The following is a 20000-nucleotide window of genomic DNA, read 5'->3' as shown; positions in this document are numbered from 1 at the left end:
CGCGTCACTGCCCACGCCTGTATGGATCTTCACGCTCCTCAGACCTCGGACTTGGACCGCTTATCTTGCCTGCCAGGGTTCATTCACCAACGTGATTATGAGCACTGGGGGTCAGTGGGGTGGCGGGGGGGAGGAGAGGAGGGTGTGGTGTGGGAAAGGTGGATGGAGGGGGGGGGGGAAGTGATGAGAAACTCCAAGGAGAGCTGGACAGTACAAGGTCTTCAGAGAAGAAGCCCCCCCCGGGGGCCCCCCCCCCCCCCCCTCCTCAGTCAAGTGTTTCGGCCCTTAACTCCTTTCCTTGTAGTTCTTCAAACGTCCTCTTTATGTGTTTCTTTGTCCTGTCGCTTTGTTGTTGTTGATGTTGTTCTTTGTTTTACTTACTTAGTGTTTGTCTGTCTGTTTGTCTCTCTGCCTATATGTCTGGATGGGCTGGGGTATTGTAGTTCTTCAACCGTCCTCTCTGTGTTTCTTTGTCCTGTCGCTTTGTTGTTGTTGATGTTGTTGATGTTGTTCTTTGTTTTACTTTCTTAGTGTTTGTCTGTCTGTTTGTCTCTATGCCTATATGTCTGGATGGGCTGGGGTATTGTAGTTCTTCAATCGCCCTCTCTGTGTGTTTCTTTGTCCTGTCGCTTTGTTTTTGATGTTGTTCTTTGTTTGACTTACTGTCTGTCTGCATGTCGTGTCTGTTTGTCTGTCTGTCTGTATCTGTCTATATATCTATCTGTCTGTCTGTCTATCTATCTATCTATCCACGCACACCTTCTATATCATGTACGCTGCTAAAATATTGGATTTTCTTTCTATAAACCAGGAGTAAAAGGTAATCCAGTTTAGAAAAAAAAAGAAGAAAAGTTTATTGATTGACTTATCTATTGAAGTATCAGTCATCATCGAAGTTACCACATCAACAGTACAGATACAGGGCCTTGTTCTATGTCTGTCTGTCTGTGTCTGTCTGTCTGTCTGTCTGTCTCTCCCTGTACACCTTCTATATCATGTATGCTGTTAAAGTATGGAATTTTCTTACTACAAACCAGGTGCAAAAAGGTTATCGAGTGAAAAAAAAAAGATAAAGAAAGAAAGAAAAGGAAAGAAGTTCATTAACTTACCTGTTTATCGAAGTATCGATCATCACCGGAGTGACCACAGCAGTAGTGCAGGGCCTCCTCTGGTGCGTGGCCCCCTGGTGACGTACAACACTTGCTGTGAAATTCTGTGCACTGCCGTTGCTTGGACTTCTTGCATCTGTGGTGCTCACATAACAGCCGATCATATACCAACTTGCGATATGTTAAAGTCTCAAATCCCTGAACTGAAATCATCTTCAGTGGTGACGATCTTCAGCAGTCCGTTGCTAATGTATGATTTTTTCAACTCCTTGTTAAACAGTCCTGTTGGTTCGCTGTTATAGTTGTTAGTTTTTCATTAGAAATATGTTATATTATTGTTATGATTTTTTGTTTATTTTTTTAAACAAAACTTAAATCAATAATTTTCACACACACACACACACTCTCTCTCTCTCTCTCTCTCTCTCTCTCTGTCTCTCTCTCTTTCACTTACTCGTACGCGTACACAGTAATTCCCCCCCCCCCCTCCCCCTCCTCCCACTCGATTTTTTTCCTTCCCTCGTCTAATATCACTTACAGTGAAAAGACGTTAACTCTCTCCATACGAACGGCGAAAGAGACGACGTTAACAGCGTTTCACCTCAATTACCATCATCAAAATATTGCAAGCGGAAGGCTTTTATACTGAAGACGTGAATGTTGACAAAGAATACCACAATTCTGACGACGGAAGCTAAAGGTTGGGTCATTCAGACACCCACTGGACATCCGAGGGGTCTGTGTTGAGGAGAAGAGAGGACTGGCCGTACTGAGTGAGTTAAAGTAAAGAACGAACGACTGCTTGGAACGAGTCCGGTGTGACAGCTTTAAGCTACTCTGATGCCCCCACCCCCCACCCCCCACCCCCCCATCCCTTGCTGGGTTTCTGGGCTACAACACCAACACCGACAACCAAAAGATTTTTGTTTAAAAACATAGCGCGACTGCGTACAGGGCACACTTTTCTTACTTGTTCTTACCCAGATTGAAACACTCGACTGTTGGCCGCCGTTCTTTCTCTGTCTCTGGACCTTGCGATTGGAATGAACTTCCTCTTTCGCTTCGTCAAGTCTCCACTCTCAGTTCTTTCAAATCTGGCCCTAAAACCCACCTGTTCCCATTTTTTAATAGCCTCCCTTGCCTGCCCTTCCTTGTCTTTTAGTTTCTACAGTTTTAGAGTTATGCATGCGTTTGAATGACTGGTGCGAAAGCGCTTTGATTTGTCTCTGCACAAGATTCAGCGCTATATAAATACCATCATTATTATTATTGTTGTTGAAGGGGGAGGAAGCCCCTCGATGTATTCCCTGTGATGAGCCTCTCGCCGTCAAACACGTGCTCCTTGACTGTTGGGATCTGCATGACGTTAGACACACGGCGGTTTCTCTGAAGACTTTGTTTTGTGATGTCCCTCCGTGGACGCTGATGGACTTCTTGAAATGAGTGAAGGTTTTTAATCAGATTTGAATGTTTTAAACTCTGGAAGGTGGTTTATATATATATATAACTCGTTGAGTGTAAAGCTTGAAGCAGTGACTGGTTTTATTGTGTGTTTTTTGTGTGTGTGTGTGTGTGTGCGCGCGCGCGCTTAGAGTTGACTTCATCAAGATTTTGCGCCTTATAAATATTATTATTAATAGTAGTAGTATTTTTATGTATTTTTCTTTTTTCTTTTTTTTTCTCAATGCCTGACTAAGCGCGTTGGGTTACGCTGCTGGTCAGGCATCTGCTTGGCAGATGTGGTGTAGCGTATATGGATTTGACCGAACGCAGTGACGCCTCCTTGAGCTACTGATACTGATACTGGTACTTAAAAAGCCTTGAAGCAGGTATTAACGTGGCGATAGCCTTGAGATGCCCACAGTCGTCGGCGAGACTCTAAGCACCATACTTTGAGTTGATTTGACTTTTCAGGAAAGTTTCACTTTCTCAAGGAGGCGTCACTGCGTTCGGACAAATCCATACACGCTACACCACATCTGTTGAGCAGATGCCTGACCAGCAGCATAACCCAACGCGCTTAGTCAGGCCTTGAGTGCATGCTTACATATTTGTGTACCTATGAAAGTGGATTTCATTTTACGTAATTTCGCCAGAGGACAACACTCTCGTTGCCATGGGTTCTTTTTCAGTGCGCCAAGTGCGTGCTGCACACGGGACCTCGGTTTATCGTCTCATCCGAAAGACTAGACGCTCAGTTTGATTTTCCAGTCAAACTTAGGAGAAAGGGCGAGAGCGGGAATCGAACCCACACCCTCACGGACTCTCTGTATTGGCAGCTGAAAAGTCATGAACTTCAAGAGTTCAGTCAGCAAAATGGGAACTTGACAATCTACAAGTTGTGAAAGCCGACATGTTTCGCCTTATAAGAAGACGAGTCGATAACCTGCATCTTGCCGTTCCCATTTGACTGACTGCACGATATAAACAGAATTGACACGCCAGTATCAAAAGCAATTACTTATTTCTTGTTGTTTCGCAGACGAATGAGATGAAATTACCACGCAAATGAATAAGAAGCTTAATATCGCGACTTCGCTGATACACTGTCCTCAGAAAATGAAGTAATTATACAAACCATAGAGAAACAATAATAGCAACAACAAAAATGATGGAATCTTGGAATTCATTGGATTTTTTTTTTTTTTTTTAAATCAAAACTGATACATTGTTTTGAAGAGAAGAATGGATGAAGCGAAGTTTTTTGTTTTTGTTTGTTTTTTTTCACATATTTTGAACTATTGTGGTGGTCCAATTTGCTTCCTTCGTGTTCTTTTAATTAAAACGTCAGAGTTTTATTAAACATCACAGTCTACCTTTTACTCCATTTGTCGAAATTACCGGCCGCCGCCCCCAGACAGACGCATAGACAGACAGGTAGAAGAAATATGAACAGATAGATCGACATGATTATAGAAAGATATACATGTAGATAAACAGGGATAAAATTAATATTTACAGAACGATGGCCATGTAGATAAACATAGATAAATAAATAGACAGACATGTACGCAGACGGATAGACATCTATACAACAGATAGACAAAAAGACAACAGACACACAGATGAACAGACTGACATGTAATTAGACAGACAGGCACAAAAAAGACGGAAAAACAGACAGACAGCAGACAGAAAAGACAGACAGACAGCAGACAGACAGACAGACAGACAGACAGACAGACAGACAGACAGACAGACAGACAGACAGACAGCAGACAGACAGACAGACAGACAGGCAGACAGACAGACAGACGGGCAGACAGCAGATAGCAGACAGACAGACAGACAGAGAAGCGACAGACGCACAATATGACCAGGAAGTCCGAGAGTGACCGTAATGAGATGACCGTGCTGACCACAGAGCGGTGATTCCCCGACACCACAAAACAGCGAGGAACAGGGAAGGGGTGTCAGTATTGACCGATTCTGTTCTCTGTGTGTGTGTGTGTGTGTGTGTGTGTGTGCGCGCGAGAGAGAGAGAGAGAGAGAGAGAGAGAGAGAGAGAGGAAAGAGAGCGACAAACTGTGACCTGAATTATGCATGACTTCCTGTCCTGCACGCGATCTTTTGTGCAATTTTACGTGGAGCGAGAGCGAGAGAGAGAAAGGGGTGTGTGGGGGGTACGGGGGGCGGGGGGGGGGGGGGTGAGGGAGAAAGACAGATGGAGAAAGAGAGACAGAGAAAAAGGGGCGAGAGAGAGAGACAGAGAGGGAGGGGGAGAGACAGAGAGGACAGACAACTCCGATCGTCTTCCGATTCACGGCGGCTACTCGCTCCCCGTGTTAAAACCCGATCCTTCGGTGATTCTTCCTGTTCTTATTCAGCTCCATCTGTCTGGAACAGTTTACCTCACCATCCTCGCCACTCTCCCTTCATTTCAATCTTTGAAAACTGGTCTGAAAACACATCTTTTTTGAAAATGCTTATCCATAGACCTTCCAGACCTTTTCAGTTATAAGCCATGCAAACTCTCTCTCTCTCTCTGTGTGTGTGTGTGTGTGTGTGTGTGTGTGTGTGTGTGTGTGTAAGTACGTAATGCAATTACGCGTAGTCTCTGAATCTGTTTTATTTTATTGTGCGCTAAATCTTTTTTTTTTTCTTTCTTTTCTTTGTGTGTTATTGCGCGCGTGCGAACGTGTGTGTTTGTGTGTCTGTGTGTGAGTGTGTGTGCGTGTGTGTGTGTGTGTGTGTGTGTGTGTGTGTGTGTGTGTGTGTGTGTTTAATGTTTATTGTAAATCACTTTGAGCTCTCTTTAAGGGAGGAAAGCGCTTAACAAATGTCCGTTATTATTATTATTATTATTATTATTATTATTATTATTACAGGGACAGAGACAGGGAGGGAGAGAGGGGGAGACAAAGAAAGGGAGACAAAGAGAGGGAGAGACACAGAAAATGAGAAACACAGGAGACCGGGAGTTTCGAGAGAAAGAGAGGGAGAGAGAGGGAGACAGAGGGGGGGGGGTGTAAAAACAGACACGAAAGAGGAAGAAAAAGAGAGGGAAAGAGAGAGAGACAGAGAGAGAGAGAGAGGCGGAGAGAGAAAGAGAGAGAGAGAGGCGGAGAGAGAGAGAAAGAGAGAGAGAGGCGGAGAGAGAGAGAGAGAGAGAGGCGGAGAGAGAGAGAGAGAGAGAGGCGGAGAGAACGAACGAACGAACGAACGAACGAATGTTTTATTCAGATAAGGCCAGAGCCCCTTACTGAAGGGGGAATCATTGATAAATAATAATTACAAAATGACATGACACAGTAAATAGACAATTCAAATCAACCAAAAATTGTTAGCACAATATCAACCATATCACCCAAAATAGTCAACACAAATATTCAACAACATTCACGAGATAACTGTACTTAGTCTCTTCAATCCTTCATATATATATATGGCCAAGTTATGCAGAGTACATTCCTGTCTTGAAGACATGAGTAAACTGAACCTAAAATTAGACGGATCTCTATAATATTTCGGTTGAATAAGTTTTTGTCTAAGGTCACACAAAGCAGGGCAACATAACAAAAAATGCAATTCATCTTCTTTACCCGAACTGCATAATCGGCATGTATACATGGGTTCATTTAGAATGTTATACCTAAAACTATGAGAAGCAATACTAGAAATACCAAATCTAAATTTTGTCAGTGTACATTTTATATATCTGTTCAGTCCTAACTCAATGTATGGCTCAATCACATGTGATGTTTTAAAAAGTCTAAACTGTGCGAATCTATCACTAGTTTGTATATGATCATGCCAGTCTTGCCACCTGCAATCAATAATACGTTGTCTGAAACACTTTAAGAAACCTGCAATATCTTCCACCCCTTGATTATCCCATACAAATGCAAAGCCATATGTATTTAAACACTGACGAACACTCGTTGCCCAAGTCTTCTTACCATTATTATCCAAACTATATAACATTTTATATGCTTTAAATGGATATCTGTTTTCATTCATTCTAGTCAACTTTAGCCAATATTTAATACATTTTATATAAGAATTTAGATAAATAGGGTATCTCCCAGTTCGCCATAAACAAGATCATTTGGAGTTCGACTGTCTACATTAAGAAAACGTTTCAATGCAAACAAGTGCACTTTTTCTGTTACTATCCTATTTTCCAGTCCCCAGATTTCTGCTCCATACTGTAATATTGGCTGAACTTGCGAATCAAATAATCTAACAAATACACTAAAAGAACTACAGTCTACTTTATACAAAATATGAAGAATCAAAATAACTGCTTTTTTTGCTTTATTCGCAATGTCTTGACATGCAAAGTTGAAACTAAGTCTTGTTGAAAAATAAATCCCAAGATATTTATATGCGTTTACGACAGTTATTCTTTCACTTCCATATGACCATCTTTCATTTCTTGCCAAATACCCTCCCTTACGAAAAACAACAATATTTGTTTTATCCATATTTACCTTTAGCTGTAAATTAGTTGCAGCAGTGTATAAACTGTTAAGTTGTCGCTGTAAACCAACTGTTGTTATAGACAGCAAAATCATGTCGTCAGCAAAAAGTAAAACAAACAGTTCAATCAAATCGAAAGTAACACCATGTTGACCATTTTGCATAATTTCTAACGCTAGTTCATTAATAAAAAGTGAAAACAAGACAGGGCTACAGACATCCCCTTGCTTAACCCCACGAATACAATTCACACAATCTGATAATTTTGCCCCCGATCTCACTCTCGCTTTCACTTCATTATACATACTTTTCACACAAAGATACAGCTTACCACTGATTCCATTTTTCAACAAAACAGGCCATAAAAGTTTTCTAGAAATAGAATCGAAAGCCTTTTCAAAGTCAACAAAAGCAACATACAATTTTCTATTATTTGCAAACTGTTTTTGTATTGCGGCCATTAAAGTAAATATATGGTCAATAGTTGAATAGCCTTTTTTAAAACCAGCTTGATATTCTCCAATTATGTTATTCTGTGTTATCCATTCTTGTAGTCTATTGTTAATAATGGAACTGTATAACTTACTACTAATATCACTTAAAGAAATGCCTCTATAGTTGTTTACATTGTTAATATCACCTTTCTTAAACAATGACATAATTATTGATTCTGTCCAATTGCTTGGATAGATTCCATTATCAAACAAATAATTAAACAGCTTCACCAGGAAACTAACAGTCGTCTCACCAGAATGTTTGAAAAATTCACCAATCAGTCCATCAGGGCCAGCAGATTTACCATTTTTTAATCTTCTAATCGCTAATAAGACTTCTTCGTGAGATATAGGTCTATCTAGTGTATAATTATCCCCTACATTTACTATATTCATGTTTTCAGTTACTTCCCCCTCGTCACCATCTTCATTTTCTAACACTTTTTTGAAATGTTCGAACCATTCTTGAATAGAAATATCATTTAAAGGTTGTACTTTCTTTTTTGAGATCTTTTGTACTGTGTCCCAAAATTCCTTTTGACTTTTAACAGAATCTATAAGTTTGTTTACTAATGAGTTATTATATTCTTTCTTTTTTCTCTTATTTAAATTTTTATATTCACGTCTAGCAATGCAAAACAAAATGCGATCTTCTTTATCTAATGTTCTTCTACATATCCTCAACAGTCTGCGTACCCGGCGTTTCTCCATTTTACATTCATGATCAAACCAATTTCTGTCTGCTGCTTTTTTTATTTATAAATATACGTTTTTTCATGTATTCTGCTTGTTCTTTAACAGTCTGATTAAACTTGTCTAATGCTCTATTTATATCAACGTGAATAAGATCTTCTGCTGACTGCAACTTTTCTTGTATTTCCTGTGACTCCATAGAAAAAGAAAAATATTCTGCATATATATCATTCCAACAATATTTAATAATGGACTGATTCATATCACAATCAGAATTCATATCACATTGCCTTGTGGAGTGTTTCTCAATATATAATACAATGGGTAAGTGGTCAGATTCAATTCTTTCTAATACCTGTAATTTTACATTCTGAGATGACGAATCAAAAAGATTTACAGACGCTAAAAAATAATCATTCACACTTGTGCCTAAATCGGAAACGTATGTGAAACGACCTTCTAGGTCACCATTACATACGCCGTTGAGAATGGTCAGTCCAAATACAGTGCACATATTAAGTAATTTTTTTCCATATGAATTTAATACCTTGTCTTCAGAATGTCTGTTTATTACACTACTGGCCTTTTTATGACAAACATATAATTCACCTTCATGTAAAATTTCAGGGGATACATCAGAAGTTCTTGCATTCAAATCACCACATAATAACAAATCAACATCATCTGAACATAACAGTTTTTCCAATACGCACTCTTCCAACATTTCAATTCCATTATCAAAATCACAAATATTATAATACGGTGCATTTTCTGGAGGAACATATGCACAGACAAGTAAAACATTTTTACAGAAGCCAAAGAAACTTTTATCCAACATAAATGTCATACAATATTTGCTGTCACAATCAATATACTGCACATGAGGAAGTAAGGTTTTCCATACAAGACAAATAAATCCACCTGAGCACCTCCCCTGTTGTGTTATCTTGACTGCTGGTTTTACATACAACTTATGGTTTTTAAAAATAGAAGATTCAATTTTTTCAACAAATGTTTCTACAAGACATACAAAATCAAACAAAGAAACATACTGAACAAAACTTGAGTCACCCAACTTAGGTAGTAATCCACAAATATTCCAATGGAGAAATGAAATTGTATTTACAAATGTAACTAGACTTCCCACATTAGCTTCTCTTGATCGCTCATCCATTTATGATCATGTTCTTCAACGCATTCATTCTCACGAACAACATTCTTATCTAAATTAGAACAACCCATTTTACTATCCAGTTGTAAATCAGTGTACTTATCTTCATTATCATGTATTCCATCCATCATCATCATACAGTCACAGCCATCACCCACACAGTCATAATCATTCTCACTCACACAATCACCCTCACTGTTTAATCTATTCAAGTTCTCACAGACACCATCAGGATCATTTACATCTTCACATTCAGACTTTATAACTTTCTCATATTCCTTGTTGATGTCCATATCAGATCTATCACCATTTACATATTCGTCATCAAAAACAGTTTTATTTCTGGACATACAAACATCGCCGTTATCAACCTTCATCATCTCAAAAATATCACTGTGCAGCAAACAGTTACCAACAACACTGTGTTCAGCACACATAACATTCATGTCATGTAATAAAACATCATTCTCAGTACGCACACCATTATTTTGAACATCATTTACAGTAAACGAACATTGGGGTAGAATGTAAACATTCCTTTCATCCATCTTTTCATTCACAACATCAACACGTGTTCGGTTTACACATTTTCTATTTCCGTGTTGGCAACACACATCTACATCACGCTCGCACACCACACCGCGCTTAGATTTCAGTGTGGCACAGTTCACTGAGCCACTGACAAATTCGCTGCGCGAGCTTTCGACACGGCACACACACACACGGCACACACACGGTGACTGGTCAATTTTGTCACCCACAAAAATACCACGATGGATTGCGTTCATTTTACAGGGCAGGCCAGACCTCTATGGGATAAGTACCAGTCTGTCTCTACCATCCAATCCGTACTTTTTCCCTTCAATCACAAGATGGTCATATACCATTGTGACTTTTTTGTTCTCATTTCTGGCAGATTTTAAATGTGGTAATAATTTCTTTCTTATATCCCTCACCCGCAGAGAGAAATCTTCCCCGATAAAGATATTGCTTCCCTTTAACTTTTGTTTAGCACGCATAATCCTGTCTTTGTCCTTAAAGAATGTGCAGCGTGCCACTATGGGGGAGTTTGGTCTGGCATTAACCCTGTGCACACGATCAAATTGAACATCGTCTGACAATTCAAGAGTATCAGTGAGCCTATCTTTCACCCTGTCTTCACACTCTTCCCATGTCTCCTTGTCTCTACGGTGCATGCCATGTATTACGATGTTATTTCGTTTGGACCGACCTTCCAGATCATCCACTTTTCTATCAAGAGATTCAATCCTCGAATTCAGTCTTTCATTTTCTGTTTTTAATGCATCATTTTCTTGTTTCAAATCAGACACATCCTTTTTTAAATCAATCATCTCACCTTGCATCTTGACAATTCCATCTTTCATCTGAGTAAACTCATCTTTCATCCCTCTCATATCACCACTCAGCATGTCAAACTTACTATTGAGGTTACTGTTCAAGTCACTGTTGAGGTTGTTGATCATGGCATCAAGTCCTTCAGGGTGGGGTCCGAAGACTGGTCTGGTGTAGGTCCGGTCCTGTCCACACTGTCCCTGCGTGAGGCACCTCCAGTACTCCCCAGACGTGTCTGTCGCATGCTGTCCGACTTGGGGCCAGGTCCTGGGTTCAGCTCCACATCACCACACTGATGGATCAAATTTCCGTAGTACAGTAGAGTGAGGAGCACTCCTACCATGACACCGTCTGCACGAGATCTGAGCCTCAAAGTGGATATTCTCATGGCGGCAAAATGTTTGGCCCGTTTGAACATAAAAGAGGCAAAGACTGCCTCGAAACTTCCACACACCGAGCGAAAAGTCAATGGAATCGAAGGCATGATACTTAATACATTCGACTGCAGACTTACAGGGGTTGGTACTATCCACATCCAGCAAAAACAGCAACAACATACAGAGCTCGCCACGCGTGACCTCTCAGCTTCGTGTCTTAACCTTGACCCCGAGAGGCGGAGAGAGACACAGAGAGAGAGGCGGAGAGAGACAGAGAGAGAGAGGCGGAGAGAGAAAGAGAGAGAGAGAGAGGCGGAGAGAGACACAGAGAGAGAGGCGGAGAGAGAAAGAGAGAGAGAGAGAGGCGGAGAGAGACACAGAGAGAGAGGCGGAGAGAGAAAGAGAGAGAGAGAGAGGCGGAGAGAGAAAGAGAGAGAGAGAGAGGCGGAGAGAGACACAGAGAGAGAGGCGGAGAGAGACACAGAGAGAGAGGCGGAGAGAGAAAGAGAGAGAGAGAGAGGCGGAGAGAGACACAGAGAGGCGGAGAGAGACACAGAGAGGCGGAGAGAGAGAGAGAGAGCGGATAGAGAAAGAGAGAGAGAGGCGGAGAGAGAAAGAGAGAGAGAGGCGGAGAGAGAAAGAGAGAGAGACACAGAGAGAGAGGCGGAGAGAGAAAGAGAGAGAGAGAGGCGGAGAGAGAGAGAGAGAGAGGCGGAGAGAGAAAGAGAGAGAGAGGCGGAGAGAGAAAGAGAGAGAGACACACACAGAGAGAGGCGGAGAGAGAAAGAGAGAGAGAGAGGCGGAGAGAGAAAGAGAGAGAGAGAGGCGGAGAGAGAGAGAGAGAGGCGGAGAGAGAAAGAGAGAGAGAGAGGCGGAGAGAGAAAGAGAGAGAGACACACAGAGAGAGGCGGAGAGAGAAAGAGAGAGAGAGAGGCGGAGAAAGAGAGAGAGAGAGGCGGAGAGAGAGACACACACACACAGAGAGAGAGGCGGAGAGAGAGAGACACACACAGAGAGAGAGGCGCAGAGAGAAAGAGGCGGAGAGAGAAAGAGAGAGAGAGGCGGAGAGAGAAAGAGAGAGAGAGGCGGAGAAAGAGAGAGAGAGAGACAGAGAGAGAAAGAGAGAGAGACAGAGAGAGAGAAAGAGAGAGAGACAGAGAGAGAGACACAGAGAGAGAGGCGGAGAGAGAAAGAGATAGGGAGACAGAGGGAAGGTGTAAAAACACGAAACACGAAAGAGGAAGAAAAAGAGAGGGAAAGAGAGAGGCAGTCTGGGGGAAAGACAGACACAGAGGGACAGAGAGAAAGAGACACACAGAGACAAACATAGAGGAAAGAGACAAAACGCAGAAGTAGACAGACAGAGAGAGGGAGAGCGAGGGAGAGAGAGAGAGAAATCGAAACAGAACTTTGTTTTATTGAGGGCAAAGAAATGAGGTCGCAGTGGACAACTTTGTAAATCGATACTGGCAGCGAAAAAAAAGAAGATAGAAAAAGCAAACTATCAAACAGCTGTACGAGAAATACACATGTATTTAGATCATGATATTACCTGCATAAGAAATATTAAAGAAAAAGGTATGGAGTTGGAGACAGAGAGAGTGAGAGACGGATTGATAGACAAACAGACGGACAGAGATTTTGTATTGTATTGTATTTCTCTTTTTGTCACGGCAGATTTCTCTGTGTGAAATTCGGGCTGCTCTCCACAAGGAGAGCCCGTCGCTGTACTACAGCGCCACCCTTTTTTTTTCGTATTTTTTCCTGCGTGCAGTTTTATTTCCTTTTCCTATCGAAGTGGGTTTTTCTACAGAATTTTGCCAGGAACAACCGTTCTGTTGCCGTGGGTTCTTTTACGTGCGCTAAGTGCTGCACACGGGACCTCGGTTTATCGTCTCATCCGAATGACAAGACAAATGGTTTATTGTACATCGGCCTTAGGCCATTATACAAACACATAATCGTCTCATCCGAATGACTAGCGTCCAGATCACCACTCAAGGTCTTGTGGAGGGGGAGAAAGTATCGGTGGCTGAGCCGTGATTCGAACCAGCGCGCTCAGATTCTCTCGCTTCCTAGGCGGACGCGTTACCTCTAGGCCATCACTCCACTTGATGGGGGAGTGGATAGAGAAATGAAGGGAGATAATTATAGGGACAGACAAAGAAACAGACAGACAGACAGACAATTGGAAGACAGATAGCCAAACATAGAAACTGACAGAAAGAGAGAGGAGGAGGCAGAGACAGACAAACTGGACAGACAATAATCACAGAGAGAGAGAGACAGAGAGAGAAAGAGAATACGTTGAAACAGAAAGACGCATGTTTGTGTGTCTCTTAGAACAATGGCAGATGTGGAAGTCGGCCATAGTGCTAATATCTTCACCGTTGGAAATTAAAGATTCATTCATTCATTCATTCATTCATTCATTTTATTCATTGTGTGTGTATGTGTCTGTCTGTCTCTGTCTCTCTCTCTCTCTCTTTATCTCCTCCTCCTCCTCCTCCTCTCTCTCTCTCTCTCTGTCTCTGTCTCTCTCTGTCTCTTTTCTCTGTGTGTGTGTCTCTCTCTCCGCTCTGTCTGTCTGTCTATGTGTGCGTCTCTGTCTCTCTCTCCTCCTCCTCCTCTCTCTCTCTCTGTGTCTCTGTCTCTCTCTGTCTCTTTTCTCTCTCTCTCTGTCTCTCTCTCCGCTCTGTCTGTCTGTCTGTCTGTCTCTCTCTCTCTCTCTCTCTCTCTTGTTAGTCATTATTACGCCGACTTCTTTCTGTTCGCACGCTCGAACGAGCGCGTGCATGCTTGAAAGCGCACACACAGAAACAGGCCTGCCCCCCCCTCCCAAACCCCCCCCCCCCCCCCCGCCTCCGCCCCCCCCCCCTCCCCCCAACGGCCCCCGACGCACACACACACACTCTCTCTCTTTCTCTACCGCACCCCCACTATTTCTCTCTGCATGTATGTATGTATTATGTATGTATGTATTATTTATTTATTTAGTCATTTATTTATTTAGTCATTTATTTATTTTATTTATTTTATTTTGTACGCTTATAGTTGACTTCATCAAGTTTTTGCGCCTTATACATATTATTATTATTAGTAGTAGTTCTTTTTTATGTATTTATCTTTTTTTGTGTGTATTTATCGTATTTATCTTCTTTTTTTATGTATTTCTCTTTTTTTTCTTCTTTTTTTTTCTCATGGCCTGACTAAGCGCGTTGGGTTACGCTGCTGGTCAGGCATCTGCTTGGCAGATGTGGTGTAGCGTATATGGATTTGTCCGAACGCAGTGACTCCTCCTTTAGCTACTGATACTGATACTGGTACTGGTGTATGTATATACATAGATGTATGTGTGTGTGTGTGTGTGTGTGTGTGTGTATGTGTGTCGATTTTCTGTCCCAAAATGGGGGCAGGGAAAGAAAGGAGAAGAGAACAGAAAGATAGTGGTATCCCGGGAATATGGAGAAAAAGAAAAAAAAAAAAAAAAGAAGAAGAAGAAAAAAACGAGGGAAGTACAGAAACCCCTCACCGGCAAATTAGCTTTCAAGGGTCCTCGGTTATGCCGTCGTGCGGATAATAACAAGGTGGGGAGAGAGGACAGAGACAGAGAGAGAGAGAGAGAGAGAGAGAGAGAGAGAGAGTGATGGACACAGAGAGACTGAGAAAGAGAGAGAGAGAGATGGACATAGAGAGATTGAGAAAGAGGGGGAGAGAGAGATGGGCATAGAGAGATTGAGAAAGAGGGGAGAGAGACAGAGCGAGATTGAGAAAGAGGGAGAGAGAGAGAGATGGGCATAGAGAGATTGTGAAAGAGGGGGGGAGAGAGAGAGATGGACATAGAGAGGTTGAGAAAGAGGGGGAGAGAGAGAGAGATGGGCATAGAGAGATTGAGAAAGAGGGAGACACAGAGAGAGATGGACATAGATTGAAAAAGAGGGAGAGATAGAGAAAGAGAGATGGACATTTAGAGACTTAGAAAGATGGGGGAGAGAGAGAGACATAAACAGAGAGAATGGACATATAGATACTGAGAGAGACAGAGATAGATGGACATAGAGAGATGGAGAAAGAGGGGGAGAGACAGAGAGATGGACATAGAGATACAGAGACAGAGAGAGATGGACATAGAGAGACAGAGAGAGATGGACATAGAGAGACAGAGAGAGAACGTTGGAGTCCAGGAAGAGAAAGAGGTTGACAAGGAGAAAGTGACAGGGAGAGAGAGGCAGACTGACACAGAGAGAAGGGGACAGAGAGAGAGAGAGAAGAGAGAGAGAGGCAGACTGACACAGAGAGAAGAGAGAGAGAGGCAGACTGACAGAGAGAGAAGAGAGAGAGAGGCAGACTGACGCAGAGAGAGAGAGAAGAGAGAGAGAGGCAGACTGACGCAGAGAGAGAGAGAAGAGAGAGAGAGGCAGACTGACGCAGAGAGAGAGAGAAGAGAGAGAGAGGCAGATTGACACAGAGAGAAGAGAGAGAGAGGCAGACTGACGCAGAGAGAGAGAGAAGAGAGAGAGAGGCAGACTGACAGAGAGAAGGGGACAGAGAGAGAGAAGAGAGAGAGAGAGAAGGAGAGAGAGAGAGAGAAGAGAGAGAGAGGCAGACTGACAAAAGGGGACAGAGAGAGAGAGAAGAGAGAGAGAGGCAGACTGACACAGAGAGAAGGGGACACAGAGAGAGAGAGAAGAGAGAGTGGGGCAGACTGACAGAGAGAAGGGGACACAGAGAGAGAAGAGAGAGAGAGGCAGACTGACACAGAGAGAAGGGGACACAGAGAGAGAGAGAAGAGAGAGAGAGGCAGACTGACACAGAGAGAAGGGGACAGAGGGAGAGAGAAGAGAGAGAGAGGCAGACTGACACAGAGAGAAGGGGACACAGAGAGAGAGAGAAGAGAGAGAGAGGCAGACTAAGGGGACAGAGAGAGAGGGACAGAGAAGAGAGAGGCAACGAAGAGAGAGAGGCAGACTGACAGAGAGAAGGGGACACAGAGAGAGAGAGAGAGAGGCAGACTGACACACAGAGAGAGAGAGAGAGAGAGAGAGAGAGAGAGATTTAATCACAATTTCGCCGCAGGCTCAGTTATGAGACAAACACAGCAGCATAATAAATATAGACAAAATTAACAATGAAAACTGATCTTGAATGTGGGTGAGTGAGAGTGTGCGCGCGTGCTTGAGAGAGAGAGAGAGAGAGGGGGGGGGAGAGGGAGGCGGGGCAGACAGACAGAGAGGGTGGAAGTCTGATTATGATGTAGCCGTAGGCTCAACTCTGGGGAGAAGAAAACAGATCGTGTGTAAAATGAAGATAACGAACAATGATATCTGATCTCTCTCGTCTCGACGAACAAAAATACATTTCGTGTGTAAAGCAGAAGATCCAATCACCCAAAGCTAACGCGAGCAAGCGAGAGACAGAGAAACAGAGAGACAGAAAGAGAGAGAATGAACATATGGAATAAAAGGAAGCAGCACAGATGGCATATTTTCACCCCGCCCTCATGAAAAGCGCAAACCACATCAAACACGTACCTCCTCAACCTCAACCTCAGGCCCATAACTAAGTAGTCGTTGGGGGAAGCCTGAGGACCGCAGACGCAACCTCCCTTCTCCATCTGTCTCTGTCGGCAGTCGCTGGCAGCAGCTCACGTGTGTGGAGTCCGGTCCATTGTTTGATGTTCTCATGCCAGTTCTTCCGCTGTCTTCCTCTTCTTCTCCCGCCCTCGATGGTGCCTTGCATGATTGTTTTGGACAAGCTGGTGTGTCGAGTGTTGTGTCCAAACCATATCAGCTTGCGTCTCTTCACAGTTGAAAGGAGAGGTTCCTGAGGTCCAGCAAGGTTCTCAATTCTGCTCCGTACATGTAACACAACAGCATAACGTTGCAGAAATAGATTTCAGATTGTGTCAGAAAAGACGACGGGCGCAGTAGCCGAGTGGTTAAAGCGTTGGACTGTCAATCTGAGGGTCCCGGGTTCGAATCACGGTGACTGCGCCTGGTGGGTAAAGGGTGGAGATTTTTACGATCTCCCAGGTCAACATATGTGCAGACCTGCTAGTGCCTGAACCCCCTTCGTGTGTATATGCAAGCAGAAGATCAAATACGCACGTTAAAGATCCTGTAATCCATGTCAGCGTTCGGTGGGTTATGGAAACAAGAACATACCCAGCATGCACACCCCCGAAAACGGAGTATATGGCTGCCTATATGGCGCGGTAAAAACGGTCATACACGTAAAAACCCACTCGTGTGCATAGGAGTGAACGAAGAAGAAGAAGAAGTCAGAAAAGACGCCGGAACAACATAAGTCCGTGCATACTAGACACTGCTTAGATCGGAAAGAGAAAGAAGAAAGAGGAGGCAGAGAAAAGGACAGAGAGACTTGAAAACTGAACGCATGCTTTGCGGGCTGGACGCTTGTGGTCGAGGTCCTGAAGACTCCTCTCCTCAACCGTCAGAACTCCCTTGTGGGCACAGCTGTAGGCCTGTGATATATCGTTGGGTTTGTGTGTGTGTTCGTTCCTTCGTTCTTTAGTTTAACGTCTTTTCACTGTAAGTGACATTAGACGAGGAAAGCAAAAAAATCGAGTGGGAGGAGGGGGAGGGGGTGGGGGGGGGAATTACTGTGTACGCATACGAGTAAATGAAAGTGTGTGTGTGTGTGTGTGTGTGTGTGTGTGTGTGTGTGTGTGTGTGTGTGTGTGAAAATTATTGATTTAAGTTTTGTATAAAAAAAAAAAAAAAAAAAAAAAACAACAACAACATAACAATATAACGTATTTCAAATGAAAAACTAACAACTATAACAGCGAACCAACTGGACTATTTAACAAGGAGTTGAAAAAGTCATACATTGTGTGTGTGTGTGTGTAATACAAACCAAAACGGGGATCATTATTTTAGACCATGTTGCCTAGTATTTTATAGATGTTAGGGAACAGTTTAACCCCCCCCCCCCTCTCTCTCTCTCTCTCTCCAACAGGTATAGAATGGTCGTAGCATACTTGAAATAAACGTGAATCGCGTGCTGAGATTGTCAAAGCGCTCTCTCTCCCTCTCTTTCTTTCTCTCTCTCTCTCAACCAGCGTTGCAGTGGTCGCTGCATATTTGGAGATAAAGATGAATTTCATGTTGAATTCGTCAGAGAAGCTCTCTTCCTCTCTCTCTCTCTCTTTCCTTCTCTCTCTCTCCCTCTCTCTCCCCCCCACCCTCCCTCTCTCTCACTCACTCAAACGGCCGCGGTACATGTTCACATTGAAATATACGTGAATCACATGCTGAGTTCATTTGTTGAATAACGTCAACTGACAATGGTGGTTGTGCGTGCGTGCGTGTGTGTGATCGTCTGTGTGCGTGTGTGTGTGTGTGTGTGTGTGTGTGTGTGTGTGTGTTTCAGGACTACAACTCCACGATACGAGACCAGCTGCAAGGAAGGATCGGACACATCTTGAATTTTGAGGACAGTATTCAGTGAGTGGACTGGTTTTCATTCTCAGTGTGCCTGCATGCGTGCGTGCGTGCGTGTGTGTGTGTGTGTGTGTGTGTGTGTGTATTGTATTGTATTGTATTGTATTGTATTGTATTGTATTGCATTAATCTTTTTTGTCACAACAGATTTCTCTGTGTGAAATTCGGGTTGCTCTCCCCACACTGAGAGCGCCATCCCCATTTTTTTTTTTCCTACCTGCAGTTTTTGTATGTTTTCCTATCGAAGTGGATTCTACATAATTTTGCCAGGGACTACTCTTTTGTTGCCATGGGTTCTTTTACGTGCGTTAAGTGCATGCTGCACACGGGACCTCGGTTTATCGTCTCATCTGAATGACTAGCGTCCAGACCACCACTGAAGGTCTAGTGGAGGGGGAGAAAATACTGGCGACTCTGCCGGGATTCGAATCAGTGCGCTCAGAATTTCTCGCTTCCTTGGCGGATGCGTTACCTCTGAAGGTGTGTGTGTGTGCGTGTGTGGTTTGAGAGAGAGAGGGAGGGGAGTGTAGGAAGTGCAGGAGAGAGAGAGAGAGAGAGTTCCCAATATCCGGAACAAACAAACAAACAAACAAACCAAAACCACGTGGATTGCGAGTGTCCAGAGTGTCCGACCTGTGAGCTGAGCATTCCCCGTAATTCGTGTTTCACCGCTGGCCGCCAGCCTGTGTGTCGGACTGCAGGCATGTCTTGTAGTTGTCGTTCCTGTTCGCCCTCAGGACCATCGAGAGTCACCTGCCCTTGTCCGGGGTGGGCAAGACCAACCAGCTCCTCTTCTACACGCGCAACATGTGGGACACGTATGACCTGGACTCTGCAACCATCCGCAACTACACCGTGCAACTCATGTACCCCAACTACACCATGTGAGTAACTCATGTACCCCAACTACACCATGTGAGTAACTCATGTACCCCAACTACACCATGTGAGTAACTCATGTACCCCAACTACACTATGTGAGTAATTCATGTACCCCAACTACACTATGTGAGTAACTCATGTACCCCAGCTGTACTATGTGAGTAATTCATGTACCCCAACTACACTATGTGAGTAACTCATGTACCCCAACTACACCATGTGAGTAACTCATGTACCCCAACTACACCATGTGAGTAACTCATGTACCCCAACTACACTATGTGAGTAACTCATGTACCCCAACTACACCATGTGAGTAACTTATGTACCCCAACTACACCATGTGAGTAACTCATGTACCCCGACTACACCATGTGAGTAACTTATGTACCCCAACTGTACTATGTAACTCATGTACCCCAACTGTACTATGTGTGTAACCCCAACTACACCATGTTAGTAACTCATGTACCCCAACTGTACTATGTAACTCATGTACCCAAACTATACTATGTAAGTAACTCATGTACCCC

At 43.3% G+C, this 20000-nt stretch overlaps 1 protein-coding gene across 1 annotated transcript in view; it reads left to right on the top strand.

Moving 5' to 3' along the window:
* Positions 1-20000, top strand: part of LOC143301872 (N-acetylated-alpha-linked acidic dipeptidase 2-like) — a 229442-nt gene that overhangs the window by 158735 nt on the left and 50707 nt on the right. Inside the window, exons 4-5 of the mRNA XM_076616288.1 lie at positions 18515-18588; positions 19323-19469. Coding sequence (XP_076472403.1) covers positions 18515-18588; positions 19323-19469 — 221 coding nt within the window. The remainder of the gene's footprint in view (positions 1-18514; positions 18589-19322; positions 19470-20000) is intronic.

The sequence above is a fragment of the Babylonia areolata genome, chromosome 28 (assembly GCF_041734735.1).
Source record: "Babylonia areolata isolate BAREFJ2019XMU chromosome 28, ASM4173473v1, whole genome shotgun sequence".
Taxonomy (NCBI): Eukaryota; Metazoa; Mollusca; class Gastropoda; order Neogastropoda; family Buccinidae; genus Babylonia; species Babylonia areolata.
This window is presented reverse-complemented; position numbering and strand designations above follow the sequence as displayed.